This window comes from Mastomys coucha, unplaced genomic scaffold (genome assembly GCF_008632895.1).
Source record: "Mastomys coucha isolate ucsf_1 unplaced genomic scaffold, UCSF_Mcou_1 pScaffold5, whole genome shotgun sequence".
NCBI lineage: Eukaryota > Metazoa > Chordata > Mammalia > Rodentia > Muridae > Mastomys > Mastomys coucha.
In genome coordinates, this window is record NW_022196911.1 from 1,920,942 (window position 1) to 1,936,039 (window position 15,098).

The 15,098-nt window shown below is 43.5% G+C and overlaps 1 protein-coding gene across 15 annotated transcripts in view; it reads right to left on the bottom strand.

The window, feature by feature from the left end:
- The window catches only part of Syne1 (spectrin repeat containing nuclear envelope protein 1), a 506,592-nt gene that overhangs the window by 136,883 nt on the left and 354,611 nt on the right, over positions 1 to 15,098 (bottom strand). For 12 of the 15 annotated variants that reach the window (XM_031352591.1, XM_031352581.1, XM_031352587.1 and 9 more), the window contains 4 exons: positions 13,044 to 13,217; positions 8,707 to 8,898; positions 1,203 to 1,337; positions 309 to 490 (listed from right to left, as the gene is read on the bottom strand). In XM_031352591.1, the coding sequence (XP_031208451.1) occupies positions 309 to 490; positions 1,203 to 1,337; positions 8,707 to 8,898; positions 13,044 to 13,217 (683 nt within the window). The remainder of the gene's footprint in view (positions 1 to 308; positions 491 to 1,202; positions 1,338 to 8,706; positions 8,899 to 13,043; positions 13,218 to 15,098) is intronic. The other 3 variants (XM_031352598.1, XM_031352583.1, XM_031352596.1) reach the window with 1 other exon arrangement.

Genomic DNA, 15,098 nt, shown 5'->3' on the forward strand with positions numbered 1-15,098 from the left:
AGTTAGGTATAGTCATCAGTTGGAAATATCATAGATTTGATTCAATAACACATTTTTCATTTGACTCAGGAAATGGTTGTCCCCCGGGATAGGTGGGCTGGGCATCCAGGAAGGTAAACTCATTAGTCATTATCAGTAGCCATGTTTCTATCTGCAATGGCAGTTGCCTGGCAGTGCAGGCACATTTAATATCCTAAAGTGAATGGGGGTCAGTGCCTTGTGTGGAAAGTAACTTTGGAGCAAGGTGTTCCTTTTTTTTTTTTTCCAAACAACAGGGAAACACGAGGGGAGAAAGTTTCAAAACCTACCCAAGGCCACCTGAGCCATCTGCAGTGGAATGCTGGGTTAGAATCTCCTCTCCGCGGCTAGCTACTGAGCGGAGGAGGCTCTTCTGTGCAGCCAGCTCCTGTTCGAACTCATGCACAAATGCAAACTTTGTGGTCACTTCAGGGAGCTGTTGATGGTCGCTGTCACCGTCACTGCTTTCTATCTGCAGAAAGTAAAGAGGGCTCTAATAATTATACGTCTGAGCACGATTTAGGCAAGTTCTCTTGCTCTGATTAAATATACTGGAAAAGAAAAAAAGCAACAGGAACAGAAAATTTTTGCTGGACAACAGCGCCCTCATGTGGGTGGAATACATTCCTTCCTTTCAGAGTCCATGCTGTCTTGAACTAACCAGGACAAACTCCTTACCAAGATCAGTTCAGGACAGTAAACTTTAATATCAGCGGGTATGGTTTGACCTCATTCACAGTAACTGCGTTTACACTTTGACATGAGAAAATACTGATGTATGCCTTTTACAGAGAGTTAGTTTCCTTTAAAAAAATTAATCAACAGAAATCATTTGTATCACAACCATTTGCAATTGGATCTTGTGAGGAGCCTACTAGAAATTAAGAAACACATTTCATTTCTTTGGGGAGAAAAACAATGTATTTCAGAGATTTGCCCATTCTCAGAAGCCTTGCTGGTGCTTTTGTGTAATAGTAAAATAGAAGCAACCATTGCATCAGAGAACTATTGAAGAACAATGTCAATGCTGGGGATGTGGATCACTGCCTGGCCTGGGTTCTATTCCCAGCATTGAAGCCAGAACAAAACAAAACTCATGCCAACAAAACCTATGGCCATAGAACCACTGCCCTCAAGTTCTGCTCATGGCAGAGATGCCTACGGGAAGGTGGGAAAAGCTTTACTTTTTGCTGCTGGAGGCTGCTCTGCCGCTGGTGGGTCCTTGTGCTGCGGGCTTGTGCCAGCCATTCCTGTACTCCAGGGCTCTGAGTGTCCGTGAAGTCAACATCGTTCTCCTCTTTCTCTTGTGTGGCTCCCTGCTTTGAACAAGATGAGACAAGAATCAGGGGCCACACTGATAGATTGTTTCTCTGCTGGTGAAAATGAACCAATTCAAGCCAGAATAGGTTATATGAAATGCAGGTTTATTGGGAAGCTGCTCCAGGGCAAGAGAGTTCTCTGGCCTCAAGGAAGGAGGCCAGGGATGTTGCCATTGGAAGGGAGACAGAGGAGGTGACAGTAAAGGACAGAAAAAGGGTGGGTGCCAGAGGGAGGAGAGAGAGAGAAGTAGAGGGGGAGTAGAGAGAGAAAGAGAGAGAGAGAAAGAAAAAGAGAGAGAGAGAGAGAGAGAGAGAGAGAGAGAGAGAGAGAGAGAGGAGAGAGAGACTGAACAAGGAGACAAAAGTGATGGATTATATAGTGGAAGGGCAGCCCAGCCCCTAGGCTGGAAAGTTCAATGTTAGTGGGAAGGGTATGCCAGGAAGGGACTGAAGGATGCTGGGAGAACCTGGAGGCCAGGTTTGCTTTGGTACTTACAATACGCACCTCAGTCCCTTGTTCTGGGGTTGAAACCACCCACAGAAAAACCCCACCTCACTGGAAAGATGGCTTCTTTGGTGTGGTTGGGATAATGATTTCATTACCATCATCTCAACATTGCCATAAAACATGATGGTAACACAAGATTTTGAGACTTTTAGGAACAAGAATAAGCAGATGATTATGCCCAGAAGCATTTGTAAGGAGGCCCACTTTCCCAGAGTAGTCACCAAATATTACTCTAAATTTTTTTCCACATAAATATAAAACTCAACCCTTTTATGAACTTGTAAAAGTCACACAAAGCTAAAAATGTTACCCAGATAATCATTTCACGTGAAACGTTGTCCTTCTAAAAGCTTCGGCCTGCCAACATGTCTCTCATGGTATCTATCCAAAATGGGCATGCTAGCAAGTGCCTGCTTCTCAAACCGTTTTTTTTTTTTTAGAAGGTTACCAACCAAAGAGATCAACACCTTTGAGGAACAGCAAGTCTATGGTTCGGTTCACATTCTAGAATTCAGGAAGAGCAAGACGTGATGGTTAATCCTGGCTGTCAACTTTGGCTGAGTGCAGGGATCATGAGAGAGTAAGAAGGCATACCTCTCCATGTGTCTGTTAGGTCGTGAGGACTCTGCGGAAATCCACAGTTCTAATCCACCCATGGTGGATTAGTCTAGGTAGACTACTGAAAAGTGGTGGAATGAGGCAAAGAGCAGCCCATCTGGGAAAAGGGTCATTAGTGGCATTTGAAGGGTACTTTTTCTTTCCTTGTCTGAGTTGTAAAGCTTTGCTTTGCATGCCCTTAAGCCATGATGTCTTTGCCTGGCCACTAACATTAACAGCGGGGTCATGGAGTCAAACTTCTGAAAACACAAAGCAAAAAACTAAGTCTCTCATCCCTAAAGTCTCCATCAGGCATTTTGTCACAATGCTGAGACACTCAGTAACACACAGCAAGGGCTTCCAAGATGGCCGAACATCCTCGGCTTCCCCACCCCCACCCAACCCCAGCCTAGCCGCTTCAACTCTGTTTTTAAGAGTGGTAGGAAGTGGTCAACCACGGGAACAATCTCCAGAGAACTTCAAGAGGCAGGAAGCCTTTCCTCACACCAACCCCGACAACATTTCACTCATAAGAAGGCAGCACTAACTGGGTTCAGGGGATTAAAAAATAAAAATTAAAAAAGGACATCAAGTTGGGAGAGATGTTATGAGAGTCCTGGGACCTGCTGACGAGGGGAATAAGAAGCGAACATGATCAAGACACATTGTACACTGTATATATGTCTAAAAGTTTCAAAGATGAAGCAAAGCTGTAAAGAATCTATAAAAATTAAAAATATAAAATGCTTATAAAATAAATGTATAAAGAAAGTAGAGAGTAGCTTCCAGCTCCACCTATGGATCTCCTAGACTTGAATTAATTATAGAACTCTTGATTTGTGATTGTCTCCTATTCAAAAAGAGGTAATTATATATGTCTGTATAATAAATAGTTCCCAGTGGCCTGGAAGCAAAGGTAGGTGTATCTCTGTGAGTTGAAGGCCAGTCTGTTCTACATAGCAAGTTCCAGAATAGCCTGGGCTAGATAACAGAGAAACCCTTTCCTCTGACAGCTGCCTCCAGAAATAAATAGCTTAGGTCCAAATGAGAGTTTTTCAGTGCCAATAAAATTTGCATAATAAACTGGTTGGAGGTGGTACACACCTTTTAATCCCAGAACTCAGGAGGTGACAGTAGGTGGATTTCTGAGTTCAAGGCCAGCCTTGCCTACAGAGTGAGTTCCAGGACAGACAGAGTTACTCAGAGAAACCCTGTGTGTGTGTGTGTGTGTGTGTGTGTGTGTGTGTGTGTGCGCTCTCCAGTGGGTATGGTGGGGGGGTACAGGGGAATAACATAAAAAAGTGTCAATTAACTGTAGGCACAGTGTTTGGAATCCTACAAATTAAAAAAAAAAAGTCCTCGAGGGTTTTAAAGGGACTTGGTGTGATAATTACAAGTGACAATCCCAAAACCTGCTGCTTTCTCCCTTCATCTCATGACCACCCCTGCCCCCAACCCCATTCCTCACTGCTTTGGGAGTTTGGGTAGGGAAGAAAGCAAAAAAGCAGTTACTTATCACCCAGACAACCTTCTTGCCCTTTCTAATGGGATGTCAAAGGTCCACCTAGCCTCTTGCTTCACACTGAGACCAGCTGAGGATTCAGAGCCTGAGTATGTAAAGAGATAGATCAGATTATTTTTATACAGTTCACCCTTTAAATACATTATTATGCATTAGACATTGCTATTGAAGCTCAGAGTTCTAGGAAGCAGCCAGACAAGGGCCTGGGTCAGGACCCAGATAACTAACAGACGCACCAGCAAGGCTGAGTTACATAGGAGGGCCAGAAAAGAGGACAGGAGGTAAAGGGACAGAAGGTGGTGGGAACAGCTTGCCAGGCTGGTCTGAGAGCACTGCAGAGGGGAAGGACTGCAGGGAGCATGGAAAAGTAGAAAACCTGGCACAGACCTAGGAGAGAGTATCCCAGAACTGGAGAACAGGTATGGCCCTAGTATATAGCCCCAGTATGGCCCCAGTATGGCCCTGTGCAGAAACGTAATTGAGAACATCAGCATGGAAGGGGCCATTGTGGCTAGAATCTGATGAGGCATCTACCTGGATTATCTTGCTATCAACCCAGAGACCTACCCTTCTCTGTCCCTTGCCCCACCCTCATGTCGGAAGGTAGATAAAGTCCACCATTCCAGTTCAGCTAGTTTATCGACAGAGGCCCTGCCTTTTCTCTGAGTTCCTGCATTCTAACCCACCGCTCCAGGGAAAACACTGGGTTTCTATACTTGTGTTTTCTTTCCTGCAGTCCCATGATTCATGGTTGTGCTAGCTAGTTTTATGTCACCTTGATACAAGCTAGAGTCATTTGAGAAGAGGGAACCTCAATCAATTGAGAAAAATGTCTCCCTAAAATAAGGCTGGAGGCAAGTCTAATTAGTGATTTCTTAATTAGTGATTGATATGGGAGGGCCAACCCATTGTGGGTTCTCTTGAGTGCTATAAGAAATCAGGCTGTGAAGGCCACAGAGAGCAAGCCAATAATTGACACTCCTTCATGGCCTCTGCCATCAGTTCCTAACTCCAGGTTCCCTATTGTGTATTCATGCCCCCCACGATGAAATGTGATTCAGGATACATAAGCCAAATAAACCCTTTCCTCTCCACGTGGCTTTGGTCATGGTGTTTCATCACAGCAATGGTAACCCTAAGACAATGGTGGACTTACTGAGATGACAGACTACATCTTTGTCTCTGTACCTTGGTGTGGCTGCTCTATGGTGAAGCAAGCCATCAACATGTAGAAGATGGGGCTGGAGAGATGGCTCAGCGGTTAAGAGCACTGACTGCTCTTCCAAAGGTCCTGAGTTCAAATCATAGCAACCACATGGTGACTCACAACCATCCATAACGAGATCTGACACCCTCTTCTGGTGCATCTGAAGACAGCTACAGTGTACTTAGATATAATAAAATAAATCTTAAAAAAAAAAAAAAAAGAACATGTAGAAGACCTAGTCTATGACCTCATGTGAATTCTTATGTTCTGGGCATGTACTTCCTTTTCCTTTGACAGGAGCAAGCTTCCCAATTGGAGAAGCCAAATCAGGTAGAACAATGTGAGTGCCCTCGGCCTAAAAGATGCTATTTATATCTTGCAACACGTTTGGAGTAGGTGACTCATCTCATTCTCGAAGCATCCCTCCTTCCCAGGAATTTCTCCCCAAGATAAATAGTGGGTTTCTGGAAAGTAGAGGTTTAGGTGAGCAGGGTTCTCGCACAAGCGACTGGAGAACACCATCATTGCAGAATGAACTCTCAGAGACCCTAGCTCATTCCCCAGCCAGGGAAACAAAACAGGTTACATGAGAACTTTGCAGGATGGAAACACAAGACGCACAATGACACCTCAAGGAGACAGCACACCAGACTCAAGTCCCCAGTCACGGCCATTCCAGCTGACAAAGCACTGGTCCTGGCCGTGGGCTTCTTTGCCTTTTCTCTTGGGATCCAGGCTGTTTCCTCTCTGCTGTTTAATTCAGCCAGCATTTGTTTCCCAGAGCCTACCCAGAAGATCCCTCACAGACTCCTAACGCCCACAGGACCCATTCACACTTTACCTTGGACTTCCAGAGTGTCTTTCAAATCACCAAAGACAGGTTGTGCTTGTAAAAGATGGTGATTGGAATGGGAGCCCACAGAATCATTTCTACACAAATGGACTTCCAGATTCTAAGAACTCATATGTCTGGCTGAGCAAGTCCACAGCTTCAAGTTAAACAAACAAACAAATGCATGGAAAACTCACTTAGACTGTGTTTTCTGTGTTGTTATATTTGGTTTTTTAGTTAGTAATGTTTTCTGACTCAGTCATTTTGAAAGTTAAGACTTAGCCCTCAGAAAGCAAAACTGATTAAGAATCTAGTTCATACTTGAGTTCTTTCCCCCTTGGGATTGAGGCCATTCTGGCAGAGGAATACAAGCCTAGAGATGACAGTGTTCCCTTCTGCCAAGGGAGGAAGAAGTGAGGTAGTTTCTGTTACTAGAGACTCACTGGGTGGAGCATCCAGGGATGTTTATTTTGGAAAAGTAGGGCAGTTACCACCTTTCTTCCTAGAATATTCCTTGGAAGAGCAGTGAGACTCTGGGGATGCTAAACCTGAGATAAACCATTTCTTCATAAAGTAGTTTGCTATCCACATAGGGCGAACTTTACACTGCTTCTATCAGTGACATAGTGTGAAAATGAATAAGCTCCTTATGAAGAGAGACAGCTTGTCATTCAAGAGACTTTCACATGTCCTTAGGTCTGTGTTTCCTCATGTTTATCCAGGAGAAATGGAGAGACTGGGTCTTCACTGATACCCATGCCCATTCAGTTTGTAAAACAACAAAATAAAGTAAGTGGGCAACATATATTACACTCCACGCACATACAACAGCACTGAGAAATACAGGTTAGGAGTGGAGCTCAGGGTCACAATAAATGCTGAGATGTGCAGGGCATTTGATTCTGGTGTAGGGAATCAGAGAAAGGATGGGAAGGTAGAAAAAGAAGAAGAAAAGAAGGGAAGAGGAGAGGAGGAGAGGAAGGAGGGGAGAGGAAGGACAAAAGGGGAGGGAAAGGGAGGGAAGGGGAGAGGAGGGAAGGTAGAGGAGAGCAGGGTAGGGGAGGAGGGAGGGTAGAGGAGGAGGGAAGGGAGGAGACTGGCAAGGAAAGGAAAGGGAGGGGAAGGGAAGGGGAGGCAAGTGGAAGGGAAGGGAGGAGAGAGGGGAGGAGGGAGGGAACTGGGGAAGAAAGGGAGGGGGAGAGGGAAAGGGAGGGGAGTGAGTGGGGAGAGGAGGGGAGAGGAAGGGGAGAGGAGGGGAGAAGAGGGAAGGGAAGAGGACAGGAAAAGGGCACTTGTTCCCTGCGCCCTTTGCCCTATGCCCTGTGCCTTTTGCCCTTTGCTGCGACCATCGGCTATTTGACCTCCAGCTTCTATCCCAGTCCAACTGTGGGTATAGGCTTACCAAGTCCCTCCTCTACTCGCAGACAGTCCAATGGCCTTTCATAGTCCTCAGAGTTAAGCTCAAAGTCTCTAGGTCACCACCTATGGTCTTGTGGACCTCTGTGATCACTGGAACCTAATCCCCACTGTGATGTTAAAGGGAAGGACTGCCTGCGGGAGGTAACCTTACTGCAGCTAGCTTCGTTGTGAAGGAGGTCTCAGCTAGTCTCTTCCTTCACTTGAAGACACAGGAAGAAGATGCCATCTGTGGATCAGGCTGAGAACCCTCACTCGACACTGAAGCCACTGCTGCATCTTAGTCAGACTCCTCAGAACCTAACTGAGAACAGACTGCACTGTGTTTGTAGTTCCTAAACTACTCAGTTTGGGGAAATTCGGCTACCGCAAACTAAGCTGCCTAAGACACAGTTTAATTCTATTTGTTTCTGTTACTCTACTCCAGCTACACTGGTTTTAGACAGCCAGAGTGTAATCCCATCCGTCAGTCTTCTTAACGCTAGCTTTCCCTTTGGCTGGATTGTTCTACACACACACAAACACACACACACATACGTACGTATACACCCACACATGCACAAACACACACACACCATTCATTCCTTTGGTATATACAACACAGTGAGTTCCAGAATAACCTAGTCCACATAGTAAGACCCTATTAAAGAGAGGGAAGATGGGGGCAAATACAGTAAAATAAAAGTTCATGTATACCACCTATCACAACAAATCTAAATGGGTTAAATGTGCCCTTTAAAAACGTGAGACAGATGTCTACAACCAATCCCTAGAGTCAAATGTTCAAAAAAAAAAAAAAAAAAAAAAAAGAATATCTAAGGACACAAAGAAGCTGAAATCAAAAGAAAGTTGAGAAGCAGGTCAGGGAAACAAAGCCCAGAAAACTCCAACAACGTAAAATAAAGTTGACCATGCGAAATCCCAGTGTGACAGTAGGAAGAGTCATTGACCTGGCACAAGGAAGGGTTTGAATGCAGAAGCCACATAAAACAGTCTGGATACATCTAGAGAGGGTGCTGTAAGAGGTATCCAAAAGGAAGGCAAACTCGTCCTATCATAACGTCACCCTCAGATCTACATACTGATCAATCAATGCTAACAGCCTAGCTGGAACCCACACCCAAGGCAGAGTGTGAATGGACATGCTGAAATGTTACTGAAACCAAGCCTGCAGATATGTGTATTTGGCCTCCAACACTTTCTCCCCACTGCTACACTCACAGAGCTGTAGGTGGTATGTGTGTCACAAGCGCCGTGTCAGCCCAGGCTTCGGGTAGCCATGCTCACCTGCATGTTGAGCTGTCTGTCGTGCAGGGTCCTCTGCAGCTCCACAAGGCTCCCTTTGAGCCTCCTCAGCTTCACCGCTAGCTGCTCTGCCTCATCTTTCCTGTGAGCCTTGCCTTCCAACAGCAGGTTCTCGTTGTGCACAGACAGCTGCGACAGGGCCACCACTTTCTGTTCTATTTCCACCAGCATGTTCTGGAGAAACACAGCAGGGACAGAATGCTCACATCTTGCCAGCCCCTGGAGGCTGTTTCTAAGCACAACCTTCAATAGCCACTTACCACACAGGCAGGTATCTATCTGTGGCTTCTTCTACCTTGAAGAATAAGATATGTGCTTGGGGGCAGGAGGGGTTCCTATACTTCTTACCTTTTCTCTCTCTCACTCTGTCTTTTAAATAGACACTTTATAATTAAAAATACATCAGAAAGTCATATGGAAAACACAGTTGGTATAGTGAACAGGCACATAGAAAAGGCTGCTGCCTGAATGCTACTCCATTACTAGTCTCATTTTCTTAGTATTAGATTACTAATGTTAGTAGAATTATCACACATCACACTCTTGCCGATTTAAAAAGGAATTTCTTTCAAAACTTTGATGGTGAAGACCATGCTGCCTACCAACTTGCAATCCTCCTGCCTCAGCCCCATCCCCAGAGATGAGATTATGAATTTCATCGTGCCATGATCAGCTTCTGTCTTCATCTTCTTTTTAAAAATATGACCCATTTTGATCTTATATCTAAAAATATTTTTCTCATCTCCATCAAAAATATTAAAGTTTTTCCTCCAAGATTGAGACTAAATAGAAGAGAAATGATCTCTTCCTTTAAAAGTAAGATCTTTTATGAAACTGGAATAAAAAAAGACTGAAAATAAATAAATCATTTTATTTTCTATATAAATTGTGTTGTTTTTATGAGCTTAGCCTCTAAACTCTTTGAAATGGAGTTCTGTGATGGTTTAGATGAAAATGGCCCCCATAGGCTCAGAGAGTGCAGTATTAGGAGGTATGGCCTTGTTGGAGGAAGTTTGACACTGAAGGTGGGCTTTGATGTTTCAAATGCTCAAGCCAAGACCTTGAGCATTTTTCTTTCTCTCTCTCTCTCCCTCCTTCCCTTCCTCCCTCTTTCTTTCTTCCTTTCTTCCTTCCTTCCTTTTCTTCCTTCCTTCCTTCCTTCCTTCCTTCCTTCCTTCCTTCCTTTCTTTCTTTCTTTCTTTCTTTCCTTCTTTCTTTCTCTTTCTTCCTTTTCCTGAGACAGGGTCTCACTATGTAACCCTAGGCTATCCTGGAACTCTTGATGTAGCACAGGCTAGCCTTAAACTCCTAGAGATTCTCCTGTACTGTCTCCCAAATGCTGGGATTAAAGGAGAACATCACTATGCCTCACATGTGACTCCAATCTCATGTCACAGCCAACTATAATTATGAAACAGATTTTTTAATTCATGATTTTAAATTCATAAGATTTTAACATTTCCATAACTTACTATGGTCTAACTTTTAACTGGATTAATATCTCTATTTTGAATGATTTAAAATAAATATTAGATTTGAAAAATCAAGTTGATTGATCTGTTTAGTTTCAGTGCCATATGCTTCTTATTCCTTTAAATGCTATGAAAACACATTTTACTGCTTTGTAAATGTCCTGACCTGTATTGTCAGAATAGGGTCAGCTTTCTGAAGGTTTTCTGAATTTCTCTGAAAACATATACATCTGAAAGGGGGGTTAGCAACAACAGTATATAATCCATGGCTGAAATACTAGCTTGGGTGTTAATTTTAAGCCCTAAAAGGAAACATTAAAATAGATGTCACAACTTTCGACAATGGAAAAGAGACTAGAAATAATAGAATATGTTCCTACGGGCAGACATTAAGAGCTTGGTCCTCAGCTTGGTCCTATTGGAAGGAGATAGAAACCTTTACAAAATTGAGTCTTAAGGAGGATTTTAGATACTTTGTTTAAGTAGGTTGTGGATGCTTATATTTATCCTTCCCTTTGGTACCAAGCAATGAGATGAGCTTCTTCTACGTGCTGCATGCCTAAAACAGTGTTGGAGTGCATGGACAAGACCTTTCAACAGTATGGAAATAAACCTTTCTGCTTTTTAAGTCGATTAGCTCAGGAATTTTTACAGTAGCAAGAAGTCAGCACCAGTATCTATAATAATTAATAACAATAAAGACCTCTATGTAGGGCTAAGGTTGTAGCTCAGTGATAGGGACCTTGCCTAGCACATGAGGTTCTAAGTACCATGCTATTTCTTGAGAAAAGAGAAGAGAAGAAAAGAAGAGAAGAGAGCAGAGAAGAGGAGAGGAGAGGAGAGGAGAAGAGAAGAGAGGAGAGGAGAAGAGAAGAGAGGAGAGGAGAAGAGAAGAGAGGAGAGGTGAAGAGATGAAGAAAAAAAAACACATTGAAGTTAACAACATTTAAGGAGCTGGGGATGTGGATCAGTAATAAAGTATCTAGATTTGATCCTCAGAATCAAACCAAAGGTCAAACCAAGCCCCAAACACTTTTATGGAATAGATCTTGTACTTTATAACCTTTTTGGAACCCCCTCTTATGTTAGTTCTTAGAAACCTGACATGAGAGGAAGCACATTGCTCCTTTGGAAGGACAACAGCCTCCCTGGCTTCCTAACACTGGTTTCTCAGGTACCATGTGAGGACTATGTTCCAAATGGCAACTGAGCTCTCATGGAGGCTTCCAATTAATTACATTTATTTCAGTTTGACTCAGTGATACTAATTCTTCTTATTCAGTTTATATTTCCTTGGTCAGTTGGTTGGTTTGGTTTTGCTTTTTTAAGACAGGGTTTCCCTGTGTAGCCCTGGCTGTCCTGGAACTCACTCTGTAGACCAGGCTGGCCTCAAATTCAGAGATCCACCTGTTTCTGCCTCCCAAGTGCTGGGATTAAAGGTGTGTGCCAACACTGCAAGGCTAGTTTATATTTCTTTTTAGCCATTAAATACAGATACTATAAATATCCTGGTATCTATAGACTTCTTAAATAGTAGCAAAAAAAGCTAAGAGTTTATCCAGGCGCAGTGGTGCATGCTTGGACCACCAGCATTGGGGTGGAGTCTGAGGCCAGCCTGTGTTACATAATACATTCTGGGTCAAGAAGACTACAAAGTAAGACTTAAATAACTATAACAGAAAAAAGCTTTGGTATCAAGAACTAAGAATACAGACCTAGAGATGTAAGCCACTATGCTGAAATTTTCTTCAAAAAATAGTTTTAGTTTAGACTATGCACACATATGTGCACATGAGTGCAGACTATCATCCAGGGGCACTGGATCCCCTGGAGCTGGAGTTACAGGCAAGCAGTCACCTGATATGGATGGTGGGAACTGAGCATGGGTCTTCTGGAAGAGTAGGAATCACTCTTAACTGCTGAGCCATCTCTCTGGTCCCTGAATATTTTTAAAGGCTAGATACCACTGGCAGTGTTTTTTAAGAACCAATTCCAGGTTTGAATATTATTTTTGTGTTAATAACGAACTCTGTAAATATGTGAAGTCTCAAATTTGTGGAAGCTCATATGTCTTTATCAGGACCTTATCAGTATATTATCTGTATTTTTTTTAAAATATCCTTCATGAGGTAGGCACATTTCTTTCCTTTCCCTCATCATGTAGAGCACTGCTTCTCAACCTTCCTGTACTGACTGGTTTTGTGTGTCAACTTGACACAGGCTGGAGTTATCACAGAGAAGGGAGTTTCAGTTAGGGAAGTGCCTCCATGAGATCCAGCTGTGGGGCATTTTCTCAATTAGTGATCAAGGGGGTAGGGCCCCTTGTGGGTGGTGCCATCCCTGGGATGGAGGTTTTGGGCTCTATAAGAGAGCAGGCTGAGGAAGCCTGGAGAAGCAAGCCAGTAAGAAACATCCCTCCATGGCCTCTGCATCAGCTCCTGCTTCCTGACCTGCTTGAGTTCCAGTCCTGACTTCCTCTGGTGATCAACAGCCATGTGGAAGTGTAAGCTCAATAAACCCTTTCCTCCCCAACTTGCTTCTTGGTCATAATGTTGTGCAGGAATAGAAACCCTGACTAAGACAATGAGGTAGGCACATTTCTTTCCTTTCCCTCATCATGTAGAGCATTGCTTCTCAACCTTCCCAATGCTGAGATCCTTTAGCACAGTTCCTCATGCTGTGGTGAACCCCCTAACCATAAAATTATTTTGTTGCTACTTCATAATTTTGCTATTGTTTGATTCATAATGTAAATATCTGATATACAGGATAGGATATCTGGCATGTGACTCCCAAAGGGGTCTCGACACACAAGCTGAGAACCACTTCTCTAGAGCATCTTTGTACCTGGCAGTCCACCAGCTGGGCATCCATGTCCATGGGCTCCTGGGAGGTACCCAGTGCAACATCCAGGGTGGCCTTCGTGTTCAACAGCCAGTCGTCCAGCTCATCTGCCTCACAGCGGTACCTCTGCAGGGCCTGCTCCTGTCTCTGCTCCTCCAGCTGATCATTTAGCTTCTCCTGAGGAATTAGAAAAAAAGGTAAGTTGGAGGGAGCACTGAACAGTGAGAACGTAAAGGTTTCATATAACAGAGCAACAGTCTCGAGCCCCTGGCTGCACACACAAACAAATATCTAGGCTCAGACTACATCTGAGAAGACTAAATTGGGGTTTCTGTATCTCAACATTAGCATGTGAGGAGTCCCCTCTGCCCCCGACACCCCCATGAATTATGTGCCCCAGAGTTGAACGAGGCATCCTCGAGATTCCTATAGGATCTGGTAGTCATAGAAATGAGGGAATCAGCCAAAGATTAGAACCAGACAGTGACAGGAAGCAGTTGGTCCATGGCAACAGACACTTAGCCTCAATTTCTGTGAAGGTAGGGCATGCTTGGGACAGCAGCTGAGTAAAGGACATCGACGCCACATAAATGTGCTGGGAGCTGGACCTTTGTAACAATAGTGATACCTCTTAACCACTCAGGTCCTTTCTCTGGTTCCAAAGATAATTATTCTTTAATTAAAATCTTAACACAGGGACTAGTAAGTAGGAAAAACACATTTTAAGCTTATGCAGAACATGGAATAGATACATGATTTGATGGATCTTGGGGCTAGCCAATTTAGAAGAACCTTACATTTTCAGTATGGAACAACCATATGTTTAATCATGATGGAATCAGTGGTAAATAAAATAATACTCAGTGTGTATAAGAAATATATTGGGGCATTATGATCCAGAGACACAAGAAGCCAGAAGCTCTCAGAGCCCATCCAAAGCCCACACTCAGTGAATTGCAGAAGCAACTGCATAAAATCGCATGTGCCAAAGCCAATAACTGTAAGAAAGAAAATATAAAGAAAAGAACAGTTGATTTTTACCACATATATCACTGTTACCAGAATCTACCTATTAAATAATATTTAAGGCATATAGCACAGGCAGCAGAAGTGAAAGAGTATTTCCATGAGTTAATATGCTTGGAATGGCTAATGGTGAACAGGTCGGTTTATGCTTCACAGAATGAATTCTACTCATTGTAGGCTCTTATTCAAACCATTGCTCAAATCTACAGCTCCTGTCCATGAGACTCTAGTCAACCAAATACAACTCACTGCATTCTCAGTGTCTCCCATCTGGAGCACAGTCATAGATATATCCTGACTGATTGTGTGCTGTGTTCCAGTCCCCTGATGTAAACGTAATACCAGCTTCTTAGGGCTAGGAAACAGTAAGGAACCACCAATGCCTATTGCAATACTCACAACTGCCGAATTATGGAGCGAGCGAGCCTAGGTGCCCAACAACAGACCATAGAAAGGAAAGGAAAATGTTATGTGTAGTACATGTGTGTGCATGTGTGTGTGTGTGTGTGTGTGTGTGTATGTGTGTATGTGCAAGTACACACAATGGAATATTTACAGCCATAAGAAAGAATATAATGTCATCATTAGCAGAAAGATTGACATGACTGACGGTAATTACATGAATCGATTACACCTATTGCCAAAGGACAGTTACTATATGCCTTCTCTCCCGTGGTCCCCATACACAGATATATAAAACTAGGCATATTTATATGACATGAAAGTAGAAGTAAAACATTTCTTATGTTAATTTTAATTTTTATTTATTCACTTTATGTTCTGCTCACTGCTCCCCTCGAGGTTAACCCCTTCCCTCATTCCCCTCCCCTTCTTCTCTGAGCACTTGGGGGTCCCCTGGGTATCCCCCTCACCCTGGCAAGATTTCAAACTTTTTAGGCAGGCAAAGGGACTGATGGGAATAAGAACATGTGAGAGTATGGAGATCTGAGGGCAGAGGCATTCAAGAGGGAGGGGGAACGAGGGGGAGATGGAAAGGGGAAGGAGGGGGGAGCAGAAGGAAGGGGAAAAGGG